The sequence below is a fragment of the Podarcis melisellensis genome, assembly GCF_964234715.1.
Source record: "Podarcis melisellensis genome assembly, chromosome: 5".
NCBI lineage: Eukaryota > Metazoa > Chordata > Lepidosauria > Squamata > Lacertidae > Podarcis > Podarcis melisellensis.
The window spans coordinates 28,290,802-28,306,284 of record NC_138537.1 but is presented as its reverse complement, the minus strand read 5'-3'; the positions used below and the strand labels follow the sequence as shown (position 1 = coordinate 28,306,284).

The following is a 15,483-nucleotide window of genomic DNA, read 5'->3' as shown; positions in this document are numbered from 1 at the left end:
AAGAAGAAAATACTCATAGGCGATCCAAATGCAGAACTGGGAGATGCAATATTAGAGGACCACCAGTCCTGCAATAAACCAGCTTCACAAACAGGAACAGAAGCCTGGGAATTAAATGGCACTAATATACCTGAAACCAGTGCCCCATAGCAGGCATCCAGAGCCTCTGAGGAACCATCCCAAGTACACAGGTCCATCCAATTACCTGGTCCTTTTTGCCACAGAAGATGAGTAGTTCCCAAGAAATCACAGTGAATGGAAGCTGTGAAGGATCCTAAGCCCAGAGCACAGCTTCTCTAAAAGGTCACTTCTCACCAAGGGTAAAAGGGAGTTCACTTCAGACACTGGAGCCTAGATAATTATATAAATGGCTCGGTTTCGTACAGGCTGAGGTCAGAACTATCCATAAACCTGCCAACAGGTACCCTGTATTCTGCTACTAGTGTTCTCCAGCTGCCCTTTAGAAGCTCATCCACCAGCTAGTTGCCACTTACTGTGGCCTTTGTTGTTGTTGCTGCTGTTGTTGTTTAGTCATTTAGTCGTGTTGCCTAGTACCTGCCCAATGTGGGTCATCCATCAGTCCCCATGAGCCTCTCATGGACAAGGTGGGATACTGATCCATCTTCCTTCCTTCCTTCCTCAGCCCTCTCCAGCTTCTGTCCCACTCCATGCAGCAGGCATAATGATGCCTCTTACCTCAGATGCTCTTGTGATACATTTTCCTTTCCCTGAACACGGAAGGTCATCTGACGGGCTTTCTCCTCCTACCAAGCATGTGCTGACTTTTACTATCACAGTCAAGCGTAAAGCCACAATGCATTTGGCGACGGAATCGTTCACAAAACCTAAGGAAAGAGACCAAATATATTATTATTAAAACATTGACATTTATTTTTATTTCTTTTTTAAAATAATAATAACTTGCCAAATCATTGTCATGTGACTAGACCAGGGAGACCAGACATGGGAAAGACATGTGTTTAAAATGTCGTATAGGTACAGAGGAAGGGTTAATTCCCTGCACCATGACACAATCAGGGGCCTCCAATGGCTGCTTTTACCGGGCTTTGAGATGGTACCCCCTAGAGCTCAGTGCATGCATATTAAACCTTGGAGAGTTGCTGCCACACAGTGTAGACAACACTAGATGAACTGATAGTCTGACTCAGTATAAAGCAGTTTTCTATCTTCCTATGATCCCTGTTGATTAGGTCCAAGCTCTCTTATACCAGCAAATGTGAAATACAGTGGTGCCCCGCAAGACGAATGCCTCACAAGACGAAAAACCCGCAAGACGAAAGGGTTTTTCGGTTTTTGCGACGCTTCGCTAGACGATTTTCCCTATGGGCTTGCATCGCAAGACGAAAGCCCATAGGGAAATCTCGGGGACCTTTTTTTAAATGCTGGCGGTGGGGAGCAAAGCCTTTCCCCCCCCCCTCCGGACTTCAGAAGAGGTCCAGGAAGGCCGGTGGGGGCGAAAGGCTTTGCTCCCCACCGCCAGCATTTTAAAAGCGGTCAGGGATAGCAGGGAAGCGCTTCCCGCTATCCCGGACGGCTTTTAAAGGCAGGCAGGGGGGGCAAAGACTTTTGCCCCCCGCCCGCCTTGGGAAGAGGTCCTGGACCTCTTCCGAAGGCGGGCGGGGGGCAAAAGTCTTTGCTCCCCCCTGCCTGCCTTTCCGGGAGAGCGGGAAGGCAGCGCTGCCTTTTCCGCTCTCCCGGAAAGGCAGGCAGGGGGGAGCAAAGACTTTTGCCCCCCGCCCGCCTTCGGAAGAGGTCCAGGACCTCTTCCCAAGGCGGGCGGGGGGCAAAAGTCTTTGCCCCCCCTGCCTGCCTAACCGGGGGCTTTTAAATCGCCCCGGACAGCGGAGAAGTCCTCCGCTGTCCCGGGCGATTTTAAAATGCCGCCCGCCAGAAGAGGTCGGGAGAAGGCGGTTTCCATAGGAACGCATTAATTGATTTTCAATGCATTCCTATGGAAAACCGTGCATCGCAAGACGAAAAACTCGCAAGACGAAGAGACTTGCGGAACGAATTAATTTCGTCTTGCGAGGCACCACTGTATGTGCTTAGAAGTCACACTATTAGCAAGCTGAGGTGGTGGATGCCAGGGAATATGACGCACACACCCCCCCCCCGAGAAAGAGGGTCACTGACAAACAAGAGGGATGTTTGGTGGAACCCTAGAAGTTTGCAGAAGTATAAATATTTCTCATATACACAAAGTAACAGGCCAATGAAGACTGGGCACACTTGGTCTTCGGGGGGGGGCAGGAGGAAGGGGGGAAACTGTGGATCGCCCTGTGTGAAGTGAATGGCTCCTCGAACAGAAATCAAGATGCGTTAGAAGCGAGAATACACACATTTTGCAATGTGTTACACTGCGACTTGGAACAGTTTAGAACTCGAGCACATCAGTTGTGCTGCAGCAGCACAACTCTTAAAAGCCCACGATGGCATGATGTCAGTAGCCATGCTGATAAAAACAATCATGCTGCTTATAGTGAACATGTTTCCTTTGCTCTCTCCCCTTTCTGTGTACATTTAAAGAAAACCAAGTGCGGAATTTGCAATTCTGTTGCTCACGCTGTTTTTCCTCACCTGAAGCTATAACCTATTTGCAACATAACTCTTGGCAGTGCTGAATACCGCCGAAATGCATATGAGATTAAGTTTTCTCTCAGACTTAACAGCCAGGGCTCTAAGGAAACAAATGTTCCATTTTTATGCAAATCACCACAATTACGGAAAAGTGTGAGACAGAAAAATATATAAGCTGGACTTTTTCCCCCTCCTGAGGTATTTGAATGAGGGGAGGGGGGAACTCTAGCTTCCCTTCTAAATTTAATCCTAATGTCGCTTTTGTCCCAAAGAAATAATATTTGTAAGGTAAGTAGAACTAATCCTGAACCACATTATTCTTGAACTTTTCTAATGGGAAGTGTGCACCTCCATTTTTAATGAGTGAGACCATATTTTCTCAGATGTTTCAACTTCTTGGGAAATTCTGCTCCATAACTGGAATATTGTATTTGCTGTGGTGCCTGTAATGAATAAGTAGCGCACTATATAGCCATATCCTAGGACAAGGAGAAGGATAAATGAGCAGGCAGGCTTCCAAGTGCAGCATGGCTGCTTAAATTTATGATTTGGTGTCAGGGTATGTGTGTTGAAGTCTAAGAAATCTGGGAGGGACCTGCCCTTCTAAATAAGATGGCTGGAAGTTCCCCTCTCCCTCTCTCAGTTTTTAAATGGGGGTGGGGAAGCTTTGCCACCATTTCAAGAGGTAGTTTGGCTGTCCTCAGCAACCCAGCAGCATTTAATTTTTAATTTAGAACACAATGCCCAAAGGGAACATCACAAGTCATGATACAGATTCACTCCCATGGCGTGTGTGTGTGTGTGTGTGTGTGTGTGTAGTGGGAATAGAAGGCTGCCCACAATGGCAATTCATTTAACTGAAAAAAGAAGCTAATACATCTTACTTTCCATGACATGCTTACTTCTGCGCCTGACTCACTTAATAAAGCAACTATTTGCTTTATTAACTTTGCAGTTAATGCCCTGTTGAATTCAACAAATAAATGCCATTCGCACACTTTCTCTTTTTTATCTGCCTCTATCATTTATCCTAAGATCGTTTACTACAAAACTAGCCTAGAGCCCATTGCCAGGGGGAATGTTCATGAGTTATTAGTATGAGATTCTTTGCATTACTAAGGACCTTAAACGTGACCTACAAAATAATTCTCATTGCTAAAACTCTATACATAGGCCCTGATCCAACTATATGTGCTGGCTGCACACTTGAAGTCCCATAAAATAATATGTGATTGAGTCTATCGGATTTTGAGGAGGAGGGATGGGGAAGGAAATATATCCACCTTCCCTTAGACAGAACCAGAGTGGAAGAGATTTTACAACTTGATAGTCCCAAGCTATATTGGGAACTCCCATACCTCATCTAATATTTTATATATCATGTTTGCTGCTACTCCAAAAATAAAATAAAATTTAGCAGCAGTTTCTGCCTGTGCAAGTGATAATGAAGTTTTGGAACAAGGTGTCATCAGTACATTTTTACCAACTTTGTCTGGTTCGCCAGCTATGGTCGTTTCTGGACAGGGATAACTTGACCTCTGTTGTCCATGCATTGGTAGCCTCAAGGCTGGATTACTGTAATGCACTCTATGTGGGACCTAGTTTGGACATTCCAGCTAATGCAGAATGGAGTGGCTAGACTGCTGATGGAGTCACACAGTTGACAACATGTGGCACTATTGTTAAAACATTTGCACTGTCTGCCCATCTACTACTAAGTCAAAGTCAGGGTCCTTGTATTAATTCACAAAGCCCTGAGCAACTTAGGTCCAGGGTATCTTCAGGGTCTCCTAAGCCTTTATATCCTAGCTTGATCACTGAGGTCATCTGCAGGAGAACCATTGCTCATCCCCCAAGTTGGCATGGCTCATTTACTAGCAACCAGAAACTGAGCCTGGTCTGCAAATTGAGATTGAGATAATGATGATTATGATCTGGCTGGGCAGCTTCCAACAGAACACTAAAAACAGAATAAAACTTCAAACAATAAAAACTTCCCTAAACAGGGCTGCCTTTAGATGTCTTCTGAAAGTCAGATGTTTCCTTGACATCTGATGGGAGGGCGTTCCACAGGGCATGCGCCACTACCGAGAAGGCCCTCTGACTAGTTCTCTGTAACCTTACTTCTCGCAGTGAGGGAACCACCAGAAGGCCCTCGGAGGTGGACCTCAGTGTTAGGAGGGCATCTTCTATTTTAACCTTTAAGCGCCTGTTGAAAACTTCCCTATGCTGCAAAGCTTATGATGGCAATTAAGAACATATCCTTTTATAATAGCTGATCTCTGATTTTAAACATATGTTTTTTATTGTATGTTTTTATGTATGGTTATTGTGTACTGCTTTAATGTTTTTTATGAATAGAGGTATGTAAGTATTTGTTATAAATAGTAAATAATCAGACCCAGCCTGTCTTGCTTTCAGCAGTCAAGCTATTGGTCCATTTCTGAAGTATCATCTCAGTGGCTTGCCAGGATTTCAGACAGGGGTTTTTTCCAGCCACACCTTGAAATTCCAAAAATCTCATATAGGACCTTCAGCATTCAAGAATGCACTCTTCCATTGAGTTGTGGCTGCTCCCAAACCCTCGTTAAGCACAATTCCTATTTCTCTTATAGAGCTATTCACATATAGCTCTGGAGACGCATAGTTTGCAATCTTCCATCTAGCTAGGGATATGTGCACCGATCGCCACCAGATTGTGACAACGTATTACTATGACTTACTGAACTGAAACATGCCACCATATTTTTCAATCCAAAAGACGCACCAGACCACAAGACACACCTAGTTTTTAGAGGAGGAAAACAAGAAAAAAAATATTCTGAATCTCACAAGCCAGAACAGCAAGAGGGATCGCTGCGCAGTGAAAGCAGCAATCCCTCTTGCTGTTCTGGCTTCTGGGATAGTTGCGCAGCCTGCACTCGCTTGATAAGACACACACACACACACACACACACACACACACACATTTCCCCTTACTTTTTAGGAGGGAAAAGTGAGTCTTATAGAGCAAAAAATGCGGTACTTCATCTGAAGTCATGTGTAGCCAGATACATATCTTTAAAACTTGAAGCACTGCATAGTCATAATTATTGATTTTGACAGCCTAAGGGGCTATTCAGGTGTTGTACAAAATATACTTCATTTGACAAAAAGTTCCAAGATCAAGCAACGGGTGTCAGTTTTGCATACGGAGGAAAGAAAGCAAATAAAAGCTGTAATTAAATTATGACAGTGTGCAGATGCCACCAGGTTGTTCCTGAGTACCGCTGAGGAAGAACTTATTTGAAATGTGTGGGGCTCAATCTTAAAACTAATAATAACCTTGTTCATGTTTGTGGTCTCCTTCCTTTTTTTCCGAAGTTCACACGTAGCCTAGCTGGGTTATGTGCACGTGTTCAAGCTGCCTTCCTAGATCAGAAGATGCTTGCTGGTAATTTCTAGATGCAGTACATTATTTCCTACACAGATACTATTTGTGCACTGAATCACTTGATTGGCTAATTACCATCTTGGCGCAGACGCCTGTTGAATTTCTTGCAGTGGTGTTTGAGCATCTTTAAGCAATTGCTAATTTAGTTAATTAGATACCAAGAGGCACTACTAAAGCAAATAATTTACTTCCTTGAATGCTTTGTGTTTGGCACATGAGAATTATTTGGAAGACCTTGCAAAAGAGTTATCAGACTGAAAAGGTTAAATTTTGCAGCAATAGATCAGAAAGTAGATAATGTAGGCCAATGATCAAAGAAAAAACTGCATTAATCTCTTGCATCTTCCTCATTTCAATGAGGGGAAAGATTAAAAGTAGCTAATAAAATCTGTTCCTACACAATCAACTAATTACTGTTAGAATCTTGCAAAATGCTTTTCAAAACTCATTTGTGCTAAGGAAAAATATATGTTTTTCCATTCATTGCCATCTTTATGTGTGTTTTTTGGAGGAGGGCAGAGATATGAGGTGGGGAATCCAACCCAAAACTGTAGAGTAATTGCATTCTTATATGGTCAGAGGCTTGTGTTCCTGAATAAGGTTATGCTATTCCTGGACTTTAAAAGATACCATGAGCTCCTATGCTGAAAGGATGCTCTAGTTCTCTGCCGTATGAGAGTTTCTGCAGCCGCCTTCTTCCCCCTTTGCTGACGTGTGCATAACTCCATACTGCAGCATGCAAAGGAGGATAAAGGAACAGAGAGGGAGCCACAATAGACTGAGATTAAGGTATAGTATGAACCCATAACCTGAACTCATTTTCGACAACACAGCCTACCAGAGCAACCATGACCTTCATAGCTAACACTACAGGTATGATGACTTTTGATATTCAGACGAAATAGCTAGTTTCCTCTTAGAAGTTCACTTTATCTGTTGGAGTGAAAGGTACACAGGCACTGCAAATTAGGTACACAGCTTTGGAACAAACTTCAAATTCTAAAGGCAGCATCTCCCAGGCCAAGAGTCAGACAGAAGACCACCTTCATAACCTGCAGTAGAGCTGGACAAACCAATGTGTTTCTGGCGCTTGTCACTTTCACAAATAAAAACTGATAAGGGAGAGAAAGGATTTAAGAAAGAAAACATGATTTTTTAAAAAGCACCTTAAACTGGCATAAACATAAATAACTTGGATTTGTAACTTTAGATGATGCACCTTGTCTGTAAGGGACGCTCAAGGAATTCAGCCTACAGCCTTTTGATGACAGCTAGTGCTGGTTTTTTGTTTTTGCTTTAGTGTATACTTATTTTAATTTGCATTGAAATCCATGCTAGACATCCTGAGCAGATCAGAAGGTGGGATATGAAATTTACAGTATTATCAAAACTCACCAATGAAATAGTTGTTTCCTAACACAAGCATTTCCTCTGTCAGGACAAGTCCGCCCATTGCTTGCAGAAGAGTAACACTTGTGGCATCTATAAGCGAGCACTGCTTGAATCTTTCTGTTGTGACCTTCCATAACAAGATAAGGGAAGCTGTGGCATCTTGTCTTATGCTAAAGAGAGGAGAAAAGGAGTCAAAACACTAAACAAAACACATGGAATTAAAAAAAAAAAGGTCTGAGCTTACAGTATATCACTCAATAATATAAAAAGGCAATAATGATCCAGAATCAAAAGGGGGCTAACTTGATACAACAAGTATTTGTAATGTATTTCCCCAAGCATTTGAGTCCTGAAAGAGGTCAGGATGAAAACCAAAGCAAACATTAACAGAGCAATCAACCTACTTGGAGGCAGGAGAAAGATCTACAGAGGAGTCGCTACTGCCTCCAAAGCTTTGCTTGCCCATAGGGTGGTGAACCACCCAGTTTATTCCTTTGTTTATGTTTCTTCCTGTTCCAGCCAATGGAAGGGAATTAACTAGGCCAGCTCTAATCTTAGGCCCATTTGTGTGGGCATTGGACTATTTAAAAGGTCTGCCCCAGGAAGGTTTCTTTCAACTGAGTGAGTGAGTGGTTAGAATGCTGGACTAGCTAGGAAAACAGGGTTCATATCCCCACTCAGTCAGGAAGCTCATTGGGCGATTTTGGGCCCATCACTGTCTCTCACCCTAACCTACCACACAGGGTTCTTGGATGTTGGAAGCGGTTGGATGCTTTAAGCTGCCCTGAGCTCCTCTGAAGAAGGCTGAGAAAAAAGTGTAATAAAAAAACGAATGGGTGAGGTCCTACTGGTAAATAGAGGTAAAGGAGCTGAATGAACAAACAGCATAAGGAGCTAAAGCAAAGGCTGACAGAAGAGGGAGACAATGGGAGATAATCTGAGAATTAGTACCAAACTACATGTTCCATCGTTCACACTTCAACTGGATCGGGGTCCAGCTGCATCAGTTTCCAGCTGCAAAGTGCCCTCGGGCAGCTTCTACTTTCCCCAAAAGGTGCTATCTGTAGTAAACCAAACCTCCATGGGCCGATTACACTGGAAGGACCGCAGCTCAATGGTACAGCATCAGTTCTGCATGCAGAATCTCCAAGGTCCAGTTCCCAGAATCTCCAGGTAAGGGATGGGAGAGAATCCTGTCTGAAACCCTGGAGAACCACTGCCAGTCAATGTAGACAGTCTCACACTGTACTGTGTACAGTAAAATGTGGATACTCAACATGCAACTCAACTGTTGCTGGACCACATTCCAGTTTAAGGCCTTGCGGCTGTTTATTTCTTCAAAATAGTTGAAGTGCACTCTTTAAAAGCAGCATGGATGATGTAACATGTATTCTGGCCTTCAGAATCTTCAGGGGAAAGAGGCAGCAAAGGCCTGGACGATGGAGGAAAAGGTCGGGAGGCAGGTTTCAACCAATGTGGCAGCTAACATATTGAGTCCTGAAAGTGCAACAGGGCTTCACCTTCCTCCGTATCCCACCCTGCCCCCAAATTGGATCGGGGGAGTCAAAAGAAGCCCTGGAACAGCACTCAGGGAGAGGAGCAAGCAGCCAGGCTTGCACCGACAGAGAGATCTCCTTAGCGCTACAATGAATTCCACGCGCCAAGAAGAAAGAAGGGTAGAATCTAGGAGAAGTCACATCAGGCTAAGTACAGAAGGACCGTATGCTATTTTTAGGAAATTAATGAATAAGTTAAGGAAGCTTTGGAAGTATGAGGACTGTAGGCAAGAGAGCCGGAGAGGAAGGAAAGAGGGCTAAATTTGACAAATGTTTCCTTTTAAGTCCCTAGTTGTCAATTAATAATTAATTAATTACTTTCTGAGGAGCACAGAAAAATTAATGGCCCATCTTTTCCGGAGTAGCAATAGTATGCCACAGTAATATCCACAGTCACTCAATCACAGTAGATTAAGAACACAGCTTTAATTAAACCATACTGTTTTGGCTTGAATGCAAATATTTAGAGTTTATTTATTTATTTTTATAAAAAGCAATCGCTCTTCATCTGCATTGTTGTTAGGTTTCCTGAAGGTCAAATTTCTCACTTGTGAAAAGAATGTTTTTGCTTTTCATCATTCTTCCCTCTCCAACTGATCGTTCTTTCTTCACCCATCGGCCTTTTTACACCAAGTGGGCTTTGTAGACATTCTTGATCAAATCATTCCCCTCAATTTCAATGGGTCTCTGTCTCTTTCACTTCACATTCCTCCTCTACTTTTTCCACAACAATGAGTATTTTGGAAGGTTCTGTTGCAAACCTTAAGAGGTGAGATAAGTACTCAAGAAGCAGAATCTATAAAAGGTGAAATCCACCAGCTCAAATTGGCAGGACTTAATTCAAGTAGGATCCAGCCACTTCAAGCAAATTCTAACAATGCACCTTGCCTCCATCACCTTTTCCCCCTTCCCAAACCAAAACAAACAAACAAAAACCCCTTACATAGGGAAAGGAGGGGACAGATGGCAGAGTTCTCCATGCACAGTGTCCTTTACTGCTGGGTATCATGGGACTTGATCCCCTCTTTTGGTTGACTACAAATCCCATAACCCCTAGCTAGAAATGATGCCTTCTGTAACCTGCTCACCTCCTTTCCTCTTAAAGAAGTGGAACATGTAATTTGCAGATGAGAAGGGGCTCCACAAAGACATCCATTCATTCACTGTGTTTACCTCCCACTTTTTTCCCCTAAGGAACTCATGGTTCTCCTCCTCGTTTAATCCTCAAAAATAAACCCTGTGAGGTAGGTTAGGCCGAGAGGCAGTGACTAGCTCAAGGTCATCCAGTAAGCTTCATGGCCAAGTGGCAATTTGAACCCTGGTCTCAAAGGTTCTAGTCCAACGCTCTAACCACTACACCACACTGGCTCTTTTCTGTCTGGAAGAGAGCCTTCCAGTGGCGTAGCGTGGGTTGTCAGCACCCGGAGCAAGGCAAGTAATTTGCACCCCCTAACCCATGGATTTGCGCCCCCTAACCCGTGGATTTGCGCCCCCTAACCCTAACCCCCAGATGTTGCGCCCGGTGCGGCCGGCCCCCCCTGCACCCCCCACGCTATGCCACTGGAGCCATCTACTTTTTGTTACCACCATCCTCTTCACCAGAAGTGAGAATCTTCTGACTTCAGCAAGAGGGGAGGTAGCAGGGACAAGGGAGTAGCAACAATTATTTTTAGCATTTAATTGGAGCAATTTAATCTGGGGGTGAGCAAGGAGTCTTCTATTACCAGTTACATCAGAGATACCACGAAGCTTGCTCCCCAAATTTCTGTGAATTTTCTTGTTACCTCCAACATATTCTTATCTTGCAGTACTGATAGCAGTAGAATACTTGCTCATTCCCCACCTCAAAAATAAAGCAGGGTATTCAAGTGTTCTTATCAAACCGTTTATTAAAAAAACCCTACTTGTTACCACTCCTGGATAAAACACCTGAGAGTAATGAGTTCGACAATGAAAATTGCTTTAAAAATATCTGCATAATAATTCTAAGGTACAGCAATTTCTTACTTTATAGATGTATTCTGTGGAACTTCAAAAGAGATTAGGCGCCCCCCACCAGAATTATTGGAGCTAGCATTGCCACAAGCCACATCAGGGATTATCTGGAATGGGGGGAAAGAGTATTTATCAGGACTTTTCATATGCCCAATGCTATTTAAACAGTAAAAACAATACAACGAAAAACTGAAATTGGTATTCACCAACATAAACAAATTGCACAAAGTCTCACAGTTTAAGGGAGTGATGGAGAACCTCCACCCCATGGGCCTAATTAGGTTTGCCAGCCTTCCCAATGTGGCCAGCCAATGCCCACCAGTCACTCACCTGATACCGTGTGACTACAGACATGGGACAGATAAACCTGCAACTGCAAAGGAACAAGTAGAAACCTTTCTGTGCATTCCCACTTGCCCCTTGGCAATGCAGTGCACATTCATTAACAAATGGAAACAGCACTGAATGGAAGATATGGCTGAAAAAGAACAATCAGGAGCATGGTCTACCCCAACTTTTCCCTTTCAGGTGTGACTTGCCTTTGATGCAGTTCAAATTTGTTGCCAAATGCCAATCATGTCAGTCCATGTCTGACATATGCTGTCACAGGATTGACCTCGCCCAATTGTAAATGTGGCCTGCGGAGGACTGGTCACTTCTACATCTGCCCTAACTGAAAGTAGCTCTCCACCTCTGGTCTAAAGGCCAAGATAGATGTGATGGAAACTGAGTGAATATAATTCACCTCTCTCTCTCTCTCTGTCTGTCTCTCTGTCTCTCTGTCTCTCTGTGTGTGTGTCTAGATAGATATGGGAGAGAAGCAAGGCTGCGGGTTTTAATTACCTACAGGAAACTACTATTTTCACCTGAAATATTACCTTAAAAAAAGTCTGAATTTGTGTGCTTTAACAGATTGCCTTTAAACTTTAACTTTGCCTTTATAAGGTATCAGTCAGTCCTTTAGAAAAGCATAAATGGATTTTCACATTGTAATACGCTAGATACCAAAGAGATTGCAGCACAGCCCTTTTAACAGCAGGTAATAGAAGCTCATGGGATTTCAGGAACTGTAGCAGGAACAGCTGATAGCATCTCTCAGCTATGCTTACTATCGCATAGAATTTCAACAAATCACAGATAGCAATGCTCTGCCACCTGATCCCAGCAACAAAGAAGCCTGTTATCATTTTCCCAGCGACAGAAAGCTTTCTACCAGGGGAAAAAATGGAGCCAAGAGAACCTGCCAACGAAATAAATCCATGACCTATGAGTGCATCTCACTGCAAGGCAGGTTTTCAGGCAAAAGTCTGTTCCTCCAAACAGCACTGTATTTAGGGCATGTGGATGGTTCCCCCACACAGGGTGCTGAGCCAAAGGGGGCGCAAAATTGAGAAGATCCATAATTGAGAAGATCCATTTGGGGACACAAAAATTTGACCTTGCACAGGGTGTCATGGACTGGTTGGATACAGAAGATGACACGAGGAACCTGGGGAATCCCTAAGGAAAGAAGGCTCAGAGCCTGGGGACTGGTGGTGGGATGATGAGTGGTCAGAGGGAGAGAAGGGAGAAGGGATAGCTCAGCTGGTTAGAGCAAGGTGTGAATAACACCAAGGTTGTAGGTTTGATCCCCGTATGGGACAGCTGCATATTCCTGCATTGCAGGGGATTGGATTTGATCATCCTCAGGGTCCCTTCCAACTCTACAATCTATGATTCTATGACTGGAAGGAGGTGTCGGGAATCTGAAGAGGTAACTGGGCTTAGTGAGTGGGTGGAGGGAATGTTTGTGGCAGAGAGAAGCCCAGAATCAGGGGCAGAAGCTGAAGCTGAAGCAGGAGAAGAGGGAGCCCAAGAGGCATGGGCGTCTCCCTCTCCTGCTGCAATGAGCTCCCCTCCCCCTGTCTCCCAGAACCAGTAGAGGCATAAAGAGGGCAGAGGAGAAGTTAGCTTCACACAAGCACCGTCTCAGAATGCTTGGGGGAAACCCTGGAGAGGAGGGGACCCTGTGGGAAGGCGAGGACCTTCAGTCTCAGCAACTGCTTCATGTCGGGCAAGACCTGCCAGAGATGCTGTGCTCATTAGGTCTGACACTCCTGTGCAGAACCTATTCTTGCTAATAGAGAGTTAACTCCAACTTGCTTGGTGTGATTTACTGCTGGCTCGCTCCTGTCTTGGGGCACCATATGATGAAAGATTACCAAAGTCCCCGTCTACTCAAAAAACAACTTTACAAAACTAGCTGATCAATCAGATTGCAGGTGTAGAAGCAATATGGTACAGATTGTGGCACCCAGAAACACATTTTCAAAAGTAGGAGGTGGCTTAGCTTTTGAAAAATGGGGGTGGGAGGGACAGTACTTAGCTAACTGGGAGCCACTGCTCTATGCAGTATGGATAGATTATACCAAGGGAGAGATTTAAGAATGGGGTAGGATAATTTAATTGGGTTTCCTTTAATTTGCTTTTTGAAAAACTTCTATACATACTGGACTCAAATCAGGTACATGATCTTGGATATATATTGGACTTGAATCAGGTACAATCCTTTACCATTACAATACGAATAACTATCAGAGCTGTGTGCATTTTCTGTAGAATGGCATTTTCTCTTTCCCTTGGTCCCAGTCGCTCTCTTTGCACCCATTGTGAGCATTAAGTTGCTTGACTCCTAGCCCATCACTTGCCTGGCAAGACTCTGCACTTCATATAATGCAACAAAACATTCCAAGGAATTTATATATACATAACTTAACAACCATTCATTTGGTAGTGTCCTGGTCATTAAAATGAATTAATTAGAAGATACTTTCTATGCTACTTTCCAGACTCTTTCCATCTGCAAAGTCATTTATAGGCAACTTCCGAAAGGACTTGGCATGTTTTTTTGTTGAAATAAAAGGTCTTACCTCCACTTCATTCCATTTCAGATCCACAACTTTCTGACCTTCCTTTGGTTCCCATGTAGGCAGCGTCACTGTTGCTTGCGACCGCGGCAGGACCATGTCAGGTTCAACAGTGGCCAATACTGGCCTGTTTTGGATTGGTGCCTCTGACTCTGTCCAGCCAGAGACGGGAGGACTGTAAAACGAGTGCTCACAGTTTGTACCTTCGTAGCCTTCATTACAAACACAGAGATATCCACCAGCGTTACTGCTGCAGTTGCCATGGTGACAGGGATTGCTGGCACATGGATCTGAAACAAACTGAAGAGAAACAATATAATGAATCAATTAATACCACAACATCAGCTTTGCATGTTCAACCACTAATGGTAGTTGACTAATACTCATTATGTAGCCTAAAGGACTTCAGAGGCTTTGCATTAGAGATTGCATATGGTTCTTTGTTCACATTTCAGTGAATCAATTGCCATATTCTAGTGGGTGCAAAGTAACAAACAAAGATTTGGCTAAGATAGGTAGAAAAGTCCTAAGAAAGGAATGCTGTGGAATCGTGTACTATTAGGAAGGTTTCAATGTCTAAAAATGTAGTGTGCTGGTTGTATGAACCAAAGGAAAAATCATCTCAGTATCCTTCCCTCTCGCTCTTGGCTGAGTTAACTGAGGGTCACAGTGATATTTCTGATATGACTCTTCCCAGTCACTGATACTCTACCTTCCACAGCCCCTAGTTACGGCCTTGCCTGGCATGAAATTCAATAAATAAATAATGGCCTTGTGTTGCATTTCATTTTCAAAACTGGTGCTGATGAAACAATTGCTAAATTTCGTATTTGTTTCTATGGAAAGCACTGCTGTGGTTTAAAAACCTATTTTTTAAAAAATAAAATAAAAGCTGTTTTTAGAGCTGAAAGGATAATAGACGTTGCTTGTACATTTAGCTGATTCATCTATGTTTTTACAGGTCATGAAGCCACTTGATCCCTCTTGTGGAATCAACACCAGTACACACTTCAAGAAAACCCTTCATCTATGTACTCCTTTCTAAATAGTGTAGCAATTTCACTAGTAATGTTTAGAATATAGGGCACCATATCTCTAAGGAAGAGCTCTCAAAACACATTGGGACCAATTAACAAAGAAAGTGTTTTCAGTGCACCATTCTGCATCATCCCACCTATTTCTTTATTTTGGTACCTTCCCCCACTCTTTCTCTCATTGTGTAGGATCCACATACATGTATCCTAATCTCTCTCTCTCCCTCTTAATCCATTCTCCATACTCACATCAAAGGTGAAAGCTTTCCCTTCTTTCAATCGTTCTATCATCACAAGGAATTTTTTGAAATAAATAAATGGAACTCTTGATGAATGAGCTTCAGTCAGCACAAATATGTATTAGAAACCAAACAAAGTCTAATTCAATAGTTCAACATTGCAACTTTGCTTCTGTGTACATGAGATCACTTTTAAGAGATTTAAAAGTTCAAATCTGCAATGTTCAAGCAGATGCCATTGTCTTTAATGTTCTGGAGACCATGTAATTGCTATGCAGAAAACAAACAAACAAAAAATGTTAAAGGAGATCTAATCCAGATTTATGAAGA

General features: G+C 43.2%; 1 protein-coding gene across 1 annotated transcript in view; it reads right to left on the bottom strand.

Annotated features, from left to right (window-relative positions):
- DNER (delta/notch like EGF repeat containing) overlaps positions 1-15,483 on the bottom strand; it is a 108,896-nt gene that overhangs the window by 42,769 nt on the left and 50,644 nt on the right. Inside the window, exons 2-5 of the mRNA XM_081910656.1 lie at positions 13,884-14,180; positions 10,987-11,081; positions 7,427-7,593; positions 697-845 (exon numbers count right to left, since the gene is read on the bottom strand). Coding sequence (XP_081766782.1) covers positions 697-845; positions 7,427-7,593; positions 10,987-11,081; positions 13,884-14,180 — 708 coding nt within the window. The remainder of the gene's footprint in view (positions 1-696; positions 846-7,426; positions 7,594-10,986; positions 11,082-13,883; positions 14,181-15,483) is intronic.